This window comes from Python bivittatus, unplaced genomic scaffold (assembly GCF_059951505.1).
Source record: "Python bivittatus isolate LINGU-HERP-01145 unplaced genomic scaffold, Pbiv_v1 ctg000480_np1212, whole genome shotgun sequence".
Taxonomy (NCBI): Eukaryota; Metazoa; Chordata; class Lepidosauria; order Squamata; family Pythonidae; genus Python; species Python bivittatus.
Genome location: NW_028277075.1, coordinates 9,511,077 through 9,527,588, shown reverse-complemented (window position 1 = coordinate 9,527,588; position 16,512 = coordinate 9,511,077). Strand labels below are relative to the sequence as shown.

General features: G+C 39.6%; 1 protein-coding gene across 7 annotated transcripts in view; it reads left to right on the top strand.

Annotated features, from left to right (window-relative positions):
* The window catches only part of TMEM63C (transmembrane protein 63C), a 77,346-nt gene that overhangs the window by 45,572 nt on the left and 15,262 nt on the right, over positions 1-16,512 (top strand). For all 7 annotated transcript variants that reach the window (XM_088145293.1, XM_088145291.1, XM_088145289.1 and 4 more), the window contains 10 exons: positions 28-115; positions 784-821; positions 2,909-3,051; positions 3,227-3,278; positions 3,866-3,974; positions 4,649-4,722; positions 8,601-8,681; positions 10,910-11,030; positions 12,518-12,651; positions 15,860-15,982. In XM_088145293.1, coding sequence (XP_088001419.1) covers positions 28-115; positions 784-821; positions 2,909-3,051; positions 3,227-3,278; positions 3,866-3,974; positions 4,649-4,722; positions 8,601-8,681; positions 10,910-11,030; positions 12,518-12,651; positions 15,860-15,982 — 963 coding nt within the window. The remainder of the gene's footprint in view (positions 1-27; positions 116-783; positions 822-2,908; positions 3,052-3,226; positions 3,279-3,865; positions 3,975-4,648; positions 4,723-8,600; positions 8,682-10,909; positions 11,031-12,517; positions 12,652-15,859; positions 15,983-16,512) is intronic.

Sequence of the window (16,512 nt, the reverse complement as noted above, 5' to 3'; positions counted from 1 at the left end):
TGCCATTTACTTCCTATATATGGGAAGCCTGACATCTCTCTTCTATGGAGAACAAAGTGAAAAAGAAAAGTCCCCATCTGAGACCAGCCCTTTGGATGCTGACAACAAAGATGTGGTAAGTTTGAGAGAGGCTTGGAGGGGGATGGGGGAATGGAAGAAACAGTATGACAAAGAGGATTCCTGTCCCTGTTTGTCATTTCCATCAACTGGATATAGGAAAGCAAAAAAGTGATTGCTGATGCCTTGAGGGTGAATAATGCCCCTCTTACTGAATCTTTCTTATTCTAAACCAAGAGTTGGGAAATCTGTGTCCTTCCAGATGTTGTTAAATTCCAACTCCTCTGTCCCTGCTCCCAACTCCTTTTTTGCAAGGCGCCGCCAGCATTTTTCCTCCCACCAGAGTGAGAGTCCCCATTTATCTACTCACGTAAGTTTTCGAACTGTTGGGTTGACAGGAACTGGGGAGGAAACAGGAGCTCACCCTGTTAACGCGAAGGCTGGACTTGAACCGCTGAAGCGTCGACCATTTCTGGCCGGCAACTTTCAGCGTCATTAAGCCGCTGCGCCACCGCATCCCCCAAGACCAATGTTATTTGACGTTAAGGAGGCTGGAATCTTACAACATCTATGGGCCCACAAATAATTTACCCTTGTTTAAGACAAGTTTAGGAATATGCTCAGTTACTTTACTCTGTTATCTAGGGGAACAAGCACCTGTAAAGAGTTGTTTCTTCTGTAACTGATCTTAGCCATCTCATTGAAATTCTCCAATTTCCTTCCTAGGGATTCTGCTCCTGGCTTCTTTCAATTTACCAGATGAAGTGAGTACATGCCACTATGGTGATATTGATGATCATTCATAACCTGCTACACCTTTTATGTGATAAAGTGATTGCTGTGTTGATATCTTCAGCCATGGACCGTTTGCTCCATTAGATACTTCTCTCCGTAAACTGACTTTTTTTCTGCTCTTGCTGAGGAATCAGCAACAATGAACTCACAGCGGCTTATTTTTGAATAGATATGTACTCCATATAATTATGATGGTCATTAGGATTGAAGGGGATAAGCATGGTTTTGATGGGGCTGGACCTATTGTTCAGCAAAGTGAACCCTTTGCTTCAGGCAGCTGAAATAGACGCAGCATAGCAACAGCAGTTGTTGATAGATAATCCAACTTCATATGACTTAAAGTTGGATTATCTATCAACAACTGCCGTTGCTACGCTGCGTCTATTTCAGCTGCTTGAAGCAAAGGGCTCACTTTGCTGATTTTCTTTGCTTGATTGCTCTGATTTTGGTGGTCAGAGCACCACTAAAGCACCCTGATTTGTTCTAGCTAGAAATGAGTGACTGATAGCCTGAGCTGTCTCTTCTCACAATACCTGAATGTTGTGAAGCAAAATCATCCACTGAATTGCCATGTTTTAATCAAATAATTAGACTACTGAGTCAGACAAAGGAATAGGAGATAAGTGAATGATCTTATTATTACTTGGTTATCATTGGATAGCAGAGAAACTCTTCTTCATTTTGCACGTGCAAAATACAAGATCCGCATGCTTTTTTATGATTAAAATTTTATCCCCTACAATCTGAAGCCTAATTCTCTAGGTAGCCAACTAAGCTATGATGAAAATCCTATTTCCTTTCCATGCTGCTAGTTAAAAAAAGAGAGAAATTGGAAATTTAATAAGGAATTAATTACTTCTCCCACTCAGTTGCTTCTTCAAACAAAGGAAATCTGCCTGCTCATTTAGCTATTGCTGTGTCATAAATATATTATTTTCAAAGAACAAGGAAGGCTTTGTTTGTTACAGAAGGCTCTAGCAAAGATGGAATTTTAGAAAATAACAATAAACAGTAGTATTGGGAAAATAATTCAGTCCCTCTTCTTGCTAATCAGTACCTCAGAGTTTAATATGCAGAATGGAACATCATGATCTTTTGGACTTTTCATGGGCCTGGATTTTACAACACAAAAGTCATTTAAAAAAAAAAAAATCCCCAAACACATGTGAAGTTCATGTTTTAAAATATATTTGGAAATGCCATATTTGAGGAAAATCTATTTAAAACCTGTGTAAGTTTCTTTAGAAATATGTTCCTCATCTGTATTGATACAGATTTTTAAAGAAATATTGCAGATGGATGTGTAAGTAGAGCAGAACAGTTTATGCATGAAAACCTGGAAAAGAAACAAAGGGAAGAGTGGGGGAGGAGAAGTGGGCAGAATAAATTTCTGAAAGCAAATTAATTAATGCTGTTTTCTTACCACTCTGACCCATCCTTCCCCAACCTTGTGCCCTCTAGATGTGTTGAACTGCAGGTTTCCTGCTGGCTGGAGATAAGGAGGGTTGCAATCCATCACATCTAGAGAGCACCAGGTTAGGTAAGGTGGTTCTGGTATTTGAGGTGTCATGTGGCTCGGAAAAGTAATTTTACATTGAATTACTATTATATGTTGCTATTTCACTTTATTATTATTATTTTATTTAAGGGGAACCTCCTCCCAATCTCCTTCCATTTGTGCTAAAACAATTCCACTTAAAAAAAAAAGTATTTTAAGGTTATGGGCAGGAGGTCTGGGTTTTGTTTATTTTATTCCCCCCTTTGATTTGAGGAAACTCAAGATGGCAAGGAATGGTATTCCAGTTTGGGTGTGCTCACTTACTGACTAAAGAGCTGATACTTTTTTGGGTCCCATAGACCTAATTTTATTCCACAATAGTATGATTATAGGTCTACATAAAGCACAGAAGTAAAGTCCCTCTTTGCTATGAGCATATCATCCATTTTATACTGGCAGGAAATCTGTATAGTCAATGCTGCTTTTTCCTTTCTGGATGAAAGGAAAAGGGGAAGAAGGGGATGTCATTGAGTTGACATGCCTTTCCTTCTTTCTCAGAGATGAAGAAATTCAAAGCAAGTGTGGAGTTGATGCCACAACCTACCTCTCCTTCCAACGGCATCTGTTGGTGTTGCTCTTGATCATCTGTGTGCTGTCTGTGGCTGTCATCCTTCCCGTCAACTTCTCTGGTGATCTCCTTGGTATGTAGCCCTCCAGATTCACTGGATAGTTAATTGTTGAGAGCACCAGTATTCTAAAAGCTCAAAAATATCTGTGTACAACTTTGGAGGCATTGCGAGTACAATGCTATTCTAGGAAGAAGAAAATGCCTTTTGTTTAAAATGTACTCACCTCTCTTTCCTTCCTCTCTTTCAGGAAAAAATCCAGCTAATTTTGGCCGAACCACAATTGCAAATGTTCCCAAAGAGTAAGTAATTCCACTTCCTCAGAACTGAACTAGTCACTCTTTGTAATGATGGCATTATGGGGCACATTCTGCAAATACACAGAGATAATCATTCATTAAATCCTTACATTTTGTCTGACATTATGAATCCAGTATATACACGTGAATACATATGCATTTATGTGCATGTGGTCTGTATTAATATGAGCAATGTTCAGCTATAAGCTACAAATAGTAAATATACATTTCTATCCAACTGTGCTTCCCCTCAGAAAGAAAACCACTGGCTTTGACAAATTCGGAACCACTGATTTCTGTAATATAGCTTTGTCATTTTGAATTAATGCCAGATGAAGGTTCTATTTTGGTGCTCCACCTTGCAAGCATTGGAATGAATTGTTTTCCTTTAAGACATTGGTTGACTAAGGCTTCTTCCGTGCACTAATCATGGTTCCATGACAATATGCAATGGTGAAGATGACTATCTGTATTACAGATAGACATATGAATCCACAGCTGGAAACAGGAAATGGTGGTTATCTTGTCTTCTGGCTAAGATATCTCATTTTTCCCATCTGAAAATTTCTCTCCTTTTTCCTCTATTACAGTGACCGTCTCTTGTGGCTGCACAGTATCTTTGCTCTCCTCTATTTCATCATCACTGTTCTCTGCATGACTCATCATTCCATCCAACTAGAGTATAAGGAAAATGAAAAGGTAACAATTGCAGTGGCCCCATTCACACCTTCCTTTCTGCCCTTTCAGAGATGCACACTCTAGACCACTTTTTCTCAACCTTGGCAAGTTTACAATGTGTGGACTTTGATTCCCAGAATTCTCCAGCTAGCATGCTGAATGGGGAATTCTGGAAGTTCAACTCCATACGTCTTAAACTTGCCAACATTGAGAAATACTGAGCTAAACATTCATCATGTGCAAGGAAGAAAGATATTTGTCCAAATATTGGTTTCAGATTGTTTAAATGCTGTGATTCAGTGGTGACAATACAGATCTTGCTCTGAGAGATGCAAACTTCCACAGCATAGGCAAGTTGCCATCCCGGGGTCATAAAATCGAAGTAGATAGGATATCCAGTGCAATGCCCAGCTTGATGCAGGAAATCAAGAACTCCAGCGAGGGTGACACAGCAATATCTAAGTTAGCCATTTCTGTTATTAAACTGTTCTTACCACTAAATATTTTCCTGCAGTGTTCAAGCAAAAGATATCCTCCTGTAATTTAAGTTTATCATCTGTAGTCCTGCATGAGAGGAAAATAATGAGTACAAATAGTACTAGAATGAAAGTGGTAAAGTACTTAATAGGAAAGTGACTAATGCTGTAACTATTAAAGTGCCTCCACTTATGGCCTCTTCCCTTTTTGTCTTTTAGCTGGCCCGGACATTGATGGTTACCAGGATTCCCAAAGAGATCACAGATACATCTCTTGTTATCAAACACTTCCAGTAAGTACAACTCCATGCACGGCATTATTTTTTTCATAAACATGCTCTTCCTCTTTTAACTAACAATAACCATGGTGAGGAGGTAAATTTTAAAAGCTTTTAATTTTTTTTCAACATGGATGCAAAAAATATAGGAGTTCAGATGACAAATATGCCCCAGTCACTTGCAAATAGCCCATGTAGATTTAAAGGGCTGGGTTTCTTTACAATAAACACAACCTTTTCCCAGTGCCTGGAAGTACGAATCAGCTCTTCCTTGGAAGAAGCTAAGTACTTCATGAGCAATACAATGCTAGGCAAGTATTACTAGGGAAGCAAGTCACCCAGGCAAAGATGTGGGGTTCCCTGATGCAACAACTGCGGAGGCCCAGAAACTGTTGCTGCTTCGTTGTAAAGACTAAGCATCTGTGATGGAATGGAATTATGAAGGCCAGACTCAGGGAGAAAAACATTTTCTTTCATCTCCTGAGGCGCGAGGGAAAGATAAGAGGATGAGACTGGCACCTCCCTGAGGAATTCACAATGTTGTGGCTGGCATTACTTGGGAGCTGGGGTTTCAGTCTGGGAAGATTCTTGCTAGAGGTTGTAGCTAATAAACATCGCTGGACTGAATTTACATGGTCTCTTGGAGTTCCTTGGGCTAGGCCTGACATCAATCAATTTGGGCTAGTCCAAGGAATTCCAAGAGACCATGTAAATTCAGTCCAGCGATGTTTATTAGCTACAACCTCTAGCAAGAATCTTCCCAGACTGAAACCCCAGCTCCCAAGTAATGCCAGCCACAACATTGCGAATTCCTCAGGGAGGTGCCAGTCTCATCCTCTTATCTTTCCCTCACGCCTCAGGAGATGAAAGAAAACGTTTTTCTCCCTGAGTCTGGCCTTCATAATTCCATTCCATCACAGCGTCACACATATGGATGCTTGTGCCTCTGTGGTGCCCTTGTTTGGAACCATCTAGAGCTGAAGAGCTTCTTGGGTGGGAGACTTGCCCCATCCCTACATATATTAGTACAGCTTCTGGCCTGAACTCAAGTTACTTTTTATTACCATTATAGTGACCTTGACTTTAAGATTCTTTCTACAAACCTTTTCATAACATTTTCCAGTCTCTTCAGTTTGGTCCTTCTTGCACTTCTTTTGGAGAGTAACAATTACCTGTGACCAGTCCAGATCCTCCCATCAGGCCTCATGCAAAGACATTGATTTGGGGGGGGGGGATGATGTGAAACCACCCTCCAGATGCCTGTTCAGATGGTACTGATTTCAGCCAACTTTCTGTAAGCTGTTCCACAGGAATGAGGATACTCTACCTGAGATCCAGGTTTTCAGACATAACAGTCCTTGGCTCTATGGCATCTTGCACTATGCAGATACTGTTGCAGTTATTTTCCAACTAGTCCTGGAGCTCTAGATCAGACTTAGCTGAAGTCTGTGTCAGACATCTGATCAAAACCTTAAGCGTTTTATCCCTAATCATCTTCCATTTTGAATAGATTAGAGTCTAATTGCTTCTATTTTCCCCCTTCTGAACAATTCACACCCTTTCTAGTGGGCGAACAAGGTCTGTTCCCAGAATGCTGGAGGACATCAGATATGATCTAAAAACCACCACTGCCCTGACTGAGTAGATCTCTGTGTTTCCTTCCTTCAGTCCCCTCTCACAGTGCAGTTAAGAGTAATAAACACCTGATCCCTATCCATGCTGTCCCAGGAACATTCTACTACAAACCATCCTGTTGCATCAGTCCAACATTGTCTGCTTTTAGGCCACACCTGTGGCCTCTGAACTCTCACAAAGCCTTTCTTCCTAGGTGGGCAGGTATTTTCTAACCCTTTTTTCAAATCATTAATACGTATGTTGAACAGTACAGGGCCTAGCACAGGGCCATAAAGTATTCCACTCTACGCTTTCTTCCAGCTTGACATGGAGCCACTGACATACACTCATAAGGTATGATTGTGAAGCCCATGTAACATCCCTTCCTGCTTGGAACTTCTCATCTTCTTTAAGCTCATCTAGAAGCTGTTTGAACCACTTGCGAACTGCAGGATCACCTCTGCGCAACACACTAGTAGTCTATGTGCTTTGTCCTCACATCTGATTTTAAATAATTCATGTGGACCACATAATGCTGAACACAGTATCAGTATTTCATTTCAGCCAGGACATCATCCTCTTTACTTTCTTTCCAAATCTCTCTAATCAATTGGAGAGATCTATATAGAGCATTCGCCTTCTACTTAGATGAGACATCAGCCTTTCACAAAAAGCCCACTTTCACTATGCTTGTCTCTCCAAGTGTGTCACTGCTATCATATGTCTCTGTTGTGGATTGTGCCAGATATCATCAGAAGTCATTCTACCTGAATTATGTCAGGCCATCAGGGATATTCCAATTGCCAGAAGTTTGCAGGGACTATGCAGGCAAAACTCTGAATGTTTGTAAAGCATTACAGGCTGGACATTTGGTTCATAGGGATGCAGTTTTTGGAGGGTGGCTTCCTTGTTTCTGACCACCAAAATCTGCCTGCAGGTAATTTAACTTGCGATCTACCCATATATGTGATTCATAGAAACCACAGTGAAAAACTAATAACAAATTTATAATTAGGACTCTTTAAATGAGCATCTATGATTTTGTCACCCCATCCACCTTTCTTTCCCAGGTGGAGTTCTTAATTCTAAAAGTATGCCCACTCAAATAATCTCAGTTACCGTAACTAACCATATTTTTCCCTTTTCATGAAGCAGTCCTCTTGTGAGAGTTGATTTCTGAAAGCTGACTTGGACGCCAGATAGACATTGATTGATTAATTATATGCCATCAGATTGGTGTTGCCTCTTATCAGCCATATAGATACATTTTCTCCATGACCATCTGTCCCTAACCTGATCCTTCAAGTCTTCTAACTGCACCCATCACCACTGTAACTGAGTCCATCCAACTTGCTGCTGGTCATCCTCTTCTTCTCTTTCCTTCTACCTTCTCCAGCATTAGAGCCCTTTCTAGAGAGCTAGGCCTTTGCATAATGTGTCCAAAGTAGAATAATTTGAGCCTAGTCATTTCTGCCTTGAGTGAGAACTCTGGGTTGATTTGTTCGACAACCCATTTATTGTCCACAGTACAGCCAAGAATGGTATTCTCAGGAGTCTTCTCCAACACCAAAGTTCAAAAGTGTCAATACTTTTTCTATCCTGCTTCTTCAAAGTCCAACTGTCACTTCCATAGAGTGTTACAGGGAATACCATGCCTTGCACTATTCTGATCTTTGTAGGTATAGGCACATCACAACATTTGAATATCTTTTCCAAAGCCTTCATAGCTGCTCTACTGCTATGACTGCTTGTTCCTTTACTAATGATGGTTAATCCTAAAAGGCAGAAGTTGTACCACTTTCATATCTTCATTGTCGGTTCTAAGGCTGGTTGTTGTACCTGTCGTCATTAGTTTAGACTTCTTTATATTTAATTTTAGTCCCATTTTTTCACTGTGCTCCTTGACTTTTATTACTAGAATTTGCAGATTCTTTGCATTTTTGGCTATTGGGTTAGCGTCATCAGCATAGTGCAGGTTATTGATGTTTCCTCCTCCAATTTTAAAACCACACTCATCTTCTTCCAATGTGGCTTCCCTTAATATACTATATATTCAGCATATAGGTTGAATAAATAAGGGGAGAGTATACAGCCTTGTCTTGCTCATTTGTCCACCTGGAGCCAGTCTATTGTGCCATATTCTGTCCATGCTGTGGCTTCTTGAACTGTATATGGGTTTCATGTGAGGACAATGTTCTGGGATTCCCATTTTTCATAGCACATTCCACAAGGAACATTAGATCTTTGTTATTAAAGGTTTTGATGATCTCTCCTGACAGTGAGGCTTATCCAAGCTGCACAGTGACTGGTGTCCAATTTTGCTCTGATGTTCGCAGATTGATGAAGCTGGATTCGGAGAGGTAGGCTTTCAAAAATTTTGCTTAGATCTGAGTTATTCTGAGTCTCTTGGAATTTGTGGAGGAGAATGTTCTGCGATTTCTTTGCATAAGGATTGTGCTAGAGAGAACATTGGTAAAAAATGACTAGATAATAATAAGCACCACTGTGAAAAATGTCATCACCCTGCCATATCTGGTGAAGAGGCAAAAAAGAAAGTAGTTTCTTGTCCTTTGTTTAGGAAACAAAGTTTTTCACCCCAGCTATACTTTATCCAGCTGTGTACTCCCTTATAATACAAGTGTCTCAACAGAACCCATTCATTCTGTTTTTGGTCCCTGTCATTTTTGCATATTGTTTTACCTGTATAATTCAATTCTCTAGATTAATTTGCTATTTAAAAAAAAGCTTCTCAAAATATGTATTTAATATATTGGTTCAGTTCATTTTATTTATTGTTCATTTTTTTTAAAAAACCCTGCATATCAGGTTATGTTTCACTGGAATGAACACATTATAGTTAAAAAATACTAATTTGATAAAAACAGCATGATTTCTAGTCCCACTTTAGGCACAAAGCCAGCTGGGTGACTTTGGGCAAGTCCTTCTCTGTCAGCTTGAGGAAGTAGGCAATGGCAAACCACTTCTGAAAAATCTTGCCAAGAAAACTGCAGAGACTTGTTCAAGCAGTTATCAAAAGTGATTTGAAGGACCAAAAAAATTGATAATATATCTGGAAATGCATATAAAGCAATAAATCTTTTATAGTTCTCTGAAAACAGGCCTACAGAAGCAATCAGCAGTACCGGTCTTGGTGAATAGATGTGTCAAGCTCATTTTGGAAGATTATAAAACTTGGCGTCAAGCCTGAATTACTAAATAGGGAGAGAATGCCGTCATTTGAGGCACTTGTCTCAAAAACACCCTCTCCTGGCTTCAGCCAATCAGCCTTTTGCTCTGTGAATAAAAGGCACTTCCAGTTTTGGAGCTGCGGCCATGAAAGAAAGGTCTCAATACAAAAAAATATTCATATTTTCCTATAGGCTTTTTAAATTTTTCAATTTTAATACCAGTTAGTAATAAAAAATCAGATGAATCCAAATTGAATACATAAATTTATACATAACTGAAACAAATGTACATTTCCCTTTATTTCTCATATAATATAACATTTCTGAAGTAACAAATATATGACAATTTCAAGAATAGGTAATTAATGTTGTTATCTTTTGAAATGCACTTATAAATATTTGTTTTGATGCTGTGAAAAGTTTTTCAATAATTGGGAGAAATACAAAATCCAGTGGATAATTAAATAAGATACTGATCGCCTAAGTGCTTATAGGAATGTGAAAATATTGAATTCTCTAAGCATCTGGCTTGAAACTTTTCCCCCCCAAATAATCTACCTGTCTTGCTTACATATACCCTGAGCACCAAGAGACTAGCTGAGGTCCTCTATCGTAAAGCCCATTTCATAGGATTTTAGGAAATGAATGAAACTATGGTTCAAATTCTTGTTATACTCAGTAGGCATATAAAGATTTTCCTTGCATGAGAAAAGAAGAAAAGAAACAAAATCTTTGTTTTAAAAGCATAATAGACACAATGAATCAGATCAAAAATTTGCTTGGCCCAGCATTTTGTTCTCACAGTAGCTAATCATATGCCTGTGAAATGCCAGCAAGCTAAACTGAGTACAAGAGGGTCTTCCAATAAAACCATCAGAGCCAACAGCCAATGATATGGTCCATGAATTTGTCTTAATTGCCTTTTAAAGTCAACCAAATTGCTGTTCATCAAAGGTGTGTTCTAATCAAAGGGACCCTTCCTGCCAGTTGGCATTATTCATCAGCTTTTCTGCCATCATAAAATACACTATTTTCTGAATGATATCCCCAAACATTCTTTTCAGTGTAATTACATATCAGCAAAAGAGAAGAATAAAGAGATCCAGCCCAGGAATAATGGAAGACCCACTCAACCTGATCTGGTCATTATGGCCTTCACAGCACTGTTCATAGAAGATATTTTTACAGTTTTCTTCCAAGTCATAAATGCCAAACATTTTCATTTGTAAGAACATGTAACATGAGATTTGGAAGGTGCTGTATTCACTATACAATCCAAATGCCCCACACCAAAGTGGAACTTCTGCAGTTACAACTGCCATTAACTACACTAAACTCTGGGTGTTGTAAAGAAATGGATGGCTGCATTAACTTTTTTTTTCTAATTTTGTACCTGCCAGGCGCAAGGCAATGAAAGGGAGGCTTTACTTCACAACCAAGGCTCAAAAGGAGGGGAAAATTATGATCAAAATCCATCCGTGTTCCCGAATCTTCTGCTGCCGTATATGTGGCTTTGAAGAGGTACACAGAATATGAAGATATGTACTGATCATTAAAAATCAGCACTGGGAAGTTTGGGTCTCCTGTTCCCCCACTGATGTGTTTATATGTTACCAGCCATTGAACTGGACTAGAAACAGCTGCCTTCAGCCACAGAATTATCATATACTGATCATAAAAGAAATAATAGCCCAGTTCAAGAGCAAAACTGGCTGCCCAGTCCTGCCATCCCACTCACTTAGGCTGAGCAAATAGCAAAGATTAATTTTAACTTTGGACTTCCAGATCATTTTTTTTAGGAGAACAACTGGGCCCAGTTAAGCTCTTATCTAAGAGGAGCCATATCATCAACACTTCGACTCTTTCCTTTTATTGAACGCATTGTTCATTTTTTTAAAAGGGAAATTGTAGCCATGCCACATCCTCATCACCTACATGCTCAGCGGTTGTATCCCCAAAAGTATTATCAAGGGACTATACGAGTAAACACATGCCCCTTTTCACCCTGAAAAGAAACTATGATGGGTCAGGGTTTCTATTTGTATGAACATACCCCGTGAACCTCCGTCTTCAGGCATGAAGTACCCTTCATGTTTTACTTACTTACTTACTTACTTATAACATTTATATTCCACTTTCCTATAGTAGCTGGAGACAGCAACAGAGCAGCGGGTCTCCCCTGTTTTTATCCCCATAACAGTAAACATGTGAGGAGAGTTGGCTGAAAAAGAATGATTGATCTGAAGTACTTCATGGCGAAGATGGGGACCTGAACACCAGTTGACCAATACTACCCATGTGTTTAGCAAATATATAAAGGGAATCATTTGAATATCCTGATAGGAAAAGCAATAAAAAGTGAGGGGGAAAGGTCTGATCAGGAAATAGGGCAAGTATGGCAAATATTTAAAAGTGGCCCCATGTTTCAGACTTAAACTAAAGGCAGGAATAAGCTATGATTAATTTAAATAATATTTTCCTCTCTGACTTATTATAGGGCTCCCAAAGCACTTCACAGACCAGTAAAACTTTAAAGATGGTAGCACAGTTCTGTGCCTTTTCTGAAAGCCTGCTTCAGTTAGCACCATTGTGAGGACATTATATTATGGTGTCTCTTACTGAGCCTGTCATTCACTTTATATGGTGGTGGTTGCTTTTTCTCATGTGGCGTCTGCCAGAAAGATTTGGAAAGACGCAGTTTCTCTCTCCCCCTTGCATGGAGCAAGCCAAGAGTTGTTTCTTCACTGCTAATATCGTTATGGGGTCTGGTCATTGATTCTCTTTCATTAGAAGAAGAATCTGTTTATCTTCTTGGTGGAAATGCTTGGATTAAACCACCAGATATCATTTCACGTTCTTTCCGAAAGAACTGTGCGTTATTTGGAGAAACAGCCAATGACGGCTGTCTCTGGAGAATACAGGAAGACTGTTAACCCCATCCAGCATTTGTTCTAGCTGACATTTTAAAATCAATGGGAAAAAAAGTAAACCTCTTTCTTTTTGGTTAGGTGGATGCTGAGCAGTACTATGGGGAGCTAGAGGAGAAACTGACAGACGAGTTCAATGCTGAGCGCAGCCGGATTGCTCTCAAGCGCCTTGACATGGCTTTCGTCACATTCCAGGATGAAAGGATGACAGCCACGTGAGTCTTCCTACTGCAAGGCCAGCCTAAGACTTTGCTATCTGAAGCTAAGAAGCCAGTGGGCTGACACAGTACTTCAGAATTAGCAGCAGGCTTCTGCCACAGTTGAGGCAGCAGAATAATTTAGAGCAGTGTTTTTCAGACTTGGCAACTTCAAGATGTGTGGACTTCAACTCCCAGAATTCCCCAGCCACCATCTTAAAGTTGCCAAGTCTGAAAAACACTGATTTAGAGGGCCCATAGCAAACTGTGGCACACATGATTCTCTCCTTCAGAGGAAAGAAATAGCTGAGTTACTGAGGGGTAAAGGCTCAAATTGTCACTATTGCTCCCCAGCCTATTCTGTCTTATTTTTGCTTTATTTTTCCCAGTGGTAGGGCCAGCCATGACTAAAATGATTTCCAAAGGCAGAAGTGGATAATTCAATTGCTATGAAAGGCCGCATTCTCTCAGCAAAAATCTGTTCATGGCTGCATGCTTGCAGGCATCTCTATTTCAGAGGGCTCCTTCTTTTTCCCCTCTCCTGTTTCTCCTTCCCTCAAAGGCTGCCAGGAGTGGCATCAAATCCATTCTGAAAACTTGTGGCAGTGGGAAGGGGGGCTTGATATTAAGGTGGCCATCCTTCCTCTTAAGATACTTTGACAACAAATTGCTGTATATTTTTTTATCCTGCTTCTCATTGAATTAGATCAAATAATCTCATAAATTTGCCTGTGCAGTTTGTAAAAGAGGTAGGGCTTGTACCAAGTTCAAGGCCAAATTTTCAAATCATGAGAGCCAGAGCTTTATCTGGCCCTGCAAGTAGGGATTGTCTGTGTTCTTGTAATGTATGATTCTTCATCGTGGTCTCTGTGATTTATATATGTGGGTTATTCCCCAGTCACAATCTTCCAGAGTTTACAGAATTGTTCAGCAGGGGCCTTGTTCTCCATGTATACTGTGCCACTGTCATTGATCCACAGGACCCTCCCTGTTCCTCCATGAGTGGAGCATGAGTGATCTTTCCATATCTGATCATTATTTATTGCTTATTTATGATTCCCTTGTTTATACCACCACACTGCCAACAGAATGCTGCTAGTTTACCACATAAATGTCTCTAATACCTCCTCAGTTTATTCACCATCTCCTTTCATGTTCAGATTGGGGATCAAGCACCCACCTCTCTTTTAGAAGGTCCCCACTCCTACAGAAAATAAATTGGTAGGATGGCACAAGCCCTTAAGGTTCAACAGTCTTCTCAGATAATAGAGGACCTGGTATAGCAGTTATTATAAGATACTAGAGCTTTACTAATCATTCAGTCTTAGTACTTCAGGTACTTTCAGTCTTGAAGACAAGAAGAAACTAGTTTCTCTGCTGTTGACTTTTCACCGCATCAAAACTTTTTATAAAGTGAAGGAAGAGAATGCTTGTTCTTATTCTAACATCCACCATCTATTGCTTACCATCAATAATGTTTTGCACCCATAGATAAGGAGAACATAAAATTGGACAGTCTTGTATACAGATTATCCTTCTTCAGAGTTTTCTCCCTCCATATTGTCAGTTATTACATATTCATGACAAAATGTGATCATTTTCATTAGAGTAGGTATCCCTATTCCTATCACATCTCCCAGAAGACAAAAGGCAAATAATCTGGTTTGTTCAGGCTGAAGCAGTGTGATTTGTCAATAAGAATTAAATATGGCTTGTAATGCAGTTGACTCAATAGCCAAACTCATGGCATCCTCCATTGCCTTTTGTGCCACGCTGGCTCCACTCCACAGCCATTGAAAGCTAACGTTAGAACTGAGGACTTTTCCTTCAGTGAAGATGGATTATTTAGCAGTGAAGTTAATGAAATCTGTTCAACATGCAGAGAGAATCTGTAGTCACATCCATGTCTTGGCTAAAGGTCACCAGTTTGTTTTGTTTTGTTTTAATGGAAAGGGCATAGTGTTTTTGCCCTGGACCACTCATCAGAAATTGAAACTACTTACACACTCAGTAATGCAGAGCCACAGGTGCCAACCTCAAGGCTGTAAGGAGTGACTTTGACCTTGATAATTCCCCTATTGGCCCTTTGGGACCTGGATCATTTTCAAAGTATATGGGTTTCCATAATCTTTGGGCTCTGTTGATCAATCTTCAAAGTTATCTTATAGAGTTCTAGGCTAACATCACACCAAATTGCTCTGCAGAGACACATAATCTCTGTGTGTTCATTCACAGATGGCTGCTTGAAGAACTGCAGTTACACATTAGCAAGTTCTTCTTTATGTAACTCTTTGCACACTTAATCCAACTATATTTCCACTGGAATTGGTGTAGCTAAAAGAGCATGCTTGAAGGCTATCCATTCTAGGTAATGGTTTGAAACCCCTGAACAAGACTATCCTGCTATATCCAAGCTTACCAGTATGGAGAGAAAACAACCTTGAATCCCCATGGATGCTAATGCTATTTCACTGACAAAATCCTGATATAAATGAAATTTCTCAACACTTTGACTATGTAGAAATGCTGTTCCAGTTTAGAAAGGATTCTTCATTAGTCACTGAATTAGATTAATGCAAATCACATAATTCATGTCATTTGCACAGTGACATCATGATTCATGTGATGTCACTTGCCACCTACTGCAGACACCCATGACCCTTACATTAAACAAACTATGCCTTGCCTCATTACTGCTATTCCACCATGACAGCATTAACTGAGATCCCTCCCTTTTTCTGCTTGCAGAGCTGTTAAACAGGTAAGATTTCTCTCTCATAAGGTATCAGAGAGTGTGATTTTTGTCTGTGTCTCCTTCTGAAGTATCAAGCATTGTTTTTTTATTCTGGAAATATTTGATGGGTGCATTTGGGTCATATTCCAGGTCTAACTTAAATCTCCCTTAATGTTTGAGATTAGATATCCATTTGGGGGCATTAAGCTGCTTCTTAAATCATTTAGTGACATACACTAAGATGGGCATTATTTCATGTCATACCTGACTCTCTATAAATGTGTAAATGTGTTGAGTGACATTTGTAAAGGATAGAAAGGATATAAATGTGTTAAATAAACAAATGAATTGGTAGCTAACCACACAGATAATGCTGTTTAATGAATAGCAGACTGGATAAGGTAAGCAACACGATCCTTTCTTAAATTCCAACTCATACAAGAGGAACCAGGCTACTTAATTCCAGCTCTTGCTTCTTCTTTGGTTTCCCAGTATTTTGAAGGATTACAGCCGCATCCGCTGCCACAAGCATCCGCAACAGTCATCTGTTACAACAGTGGTGAAGTCCCATTGCTGGGGTGTCAGCTATGCCCCTGCGCCCAATGACATCATCTGGTAACGTCTCTTTTTTCCTCCCAGCTTGGATTTCTGTAGTGTACAAGACCAATAAATAAATAAATAAAAAACCCTGTAAAAAATATTGAAATGTTAAGTTCTCCCATTGCAGGTTTTGTATGTTTCCTGAATTGCAAATGAGGCCTTTAGTCAAGACATTACACAGCACAATTAGTTGCCATGCTAAGGTGGGTGGGTAGGGTGTGATATAAATTAAAAGCCAGCACATTTCAGGAGAAATATATTGGAGAAAGCGTGCCTAGGAGTGGCACCAAGTACAAAAGAAATATTGAATAAATCTTGTGTATTACTTGTAAATATTGATGAACCCAGTGATTAGCCCAGGAATTAGTAACACAGCAGCTGCAGGGATCACAATCTCCAGGGCACTTCTGAATAATATTAATGGAACACCCAAAAAGTATTCATTCATTGGGTTTATAATAGACTGAGCAGTGTGCACACCCAATACAGTAATCATGTTAAAAAGAGATATATAAAAATATAAATCCCAAATACTCCAGGCGTCA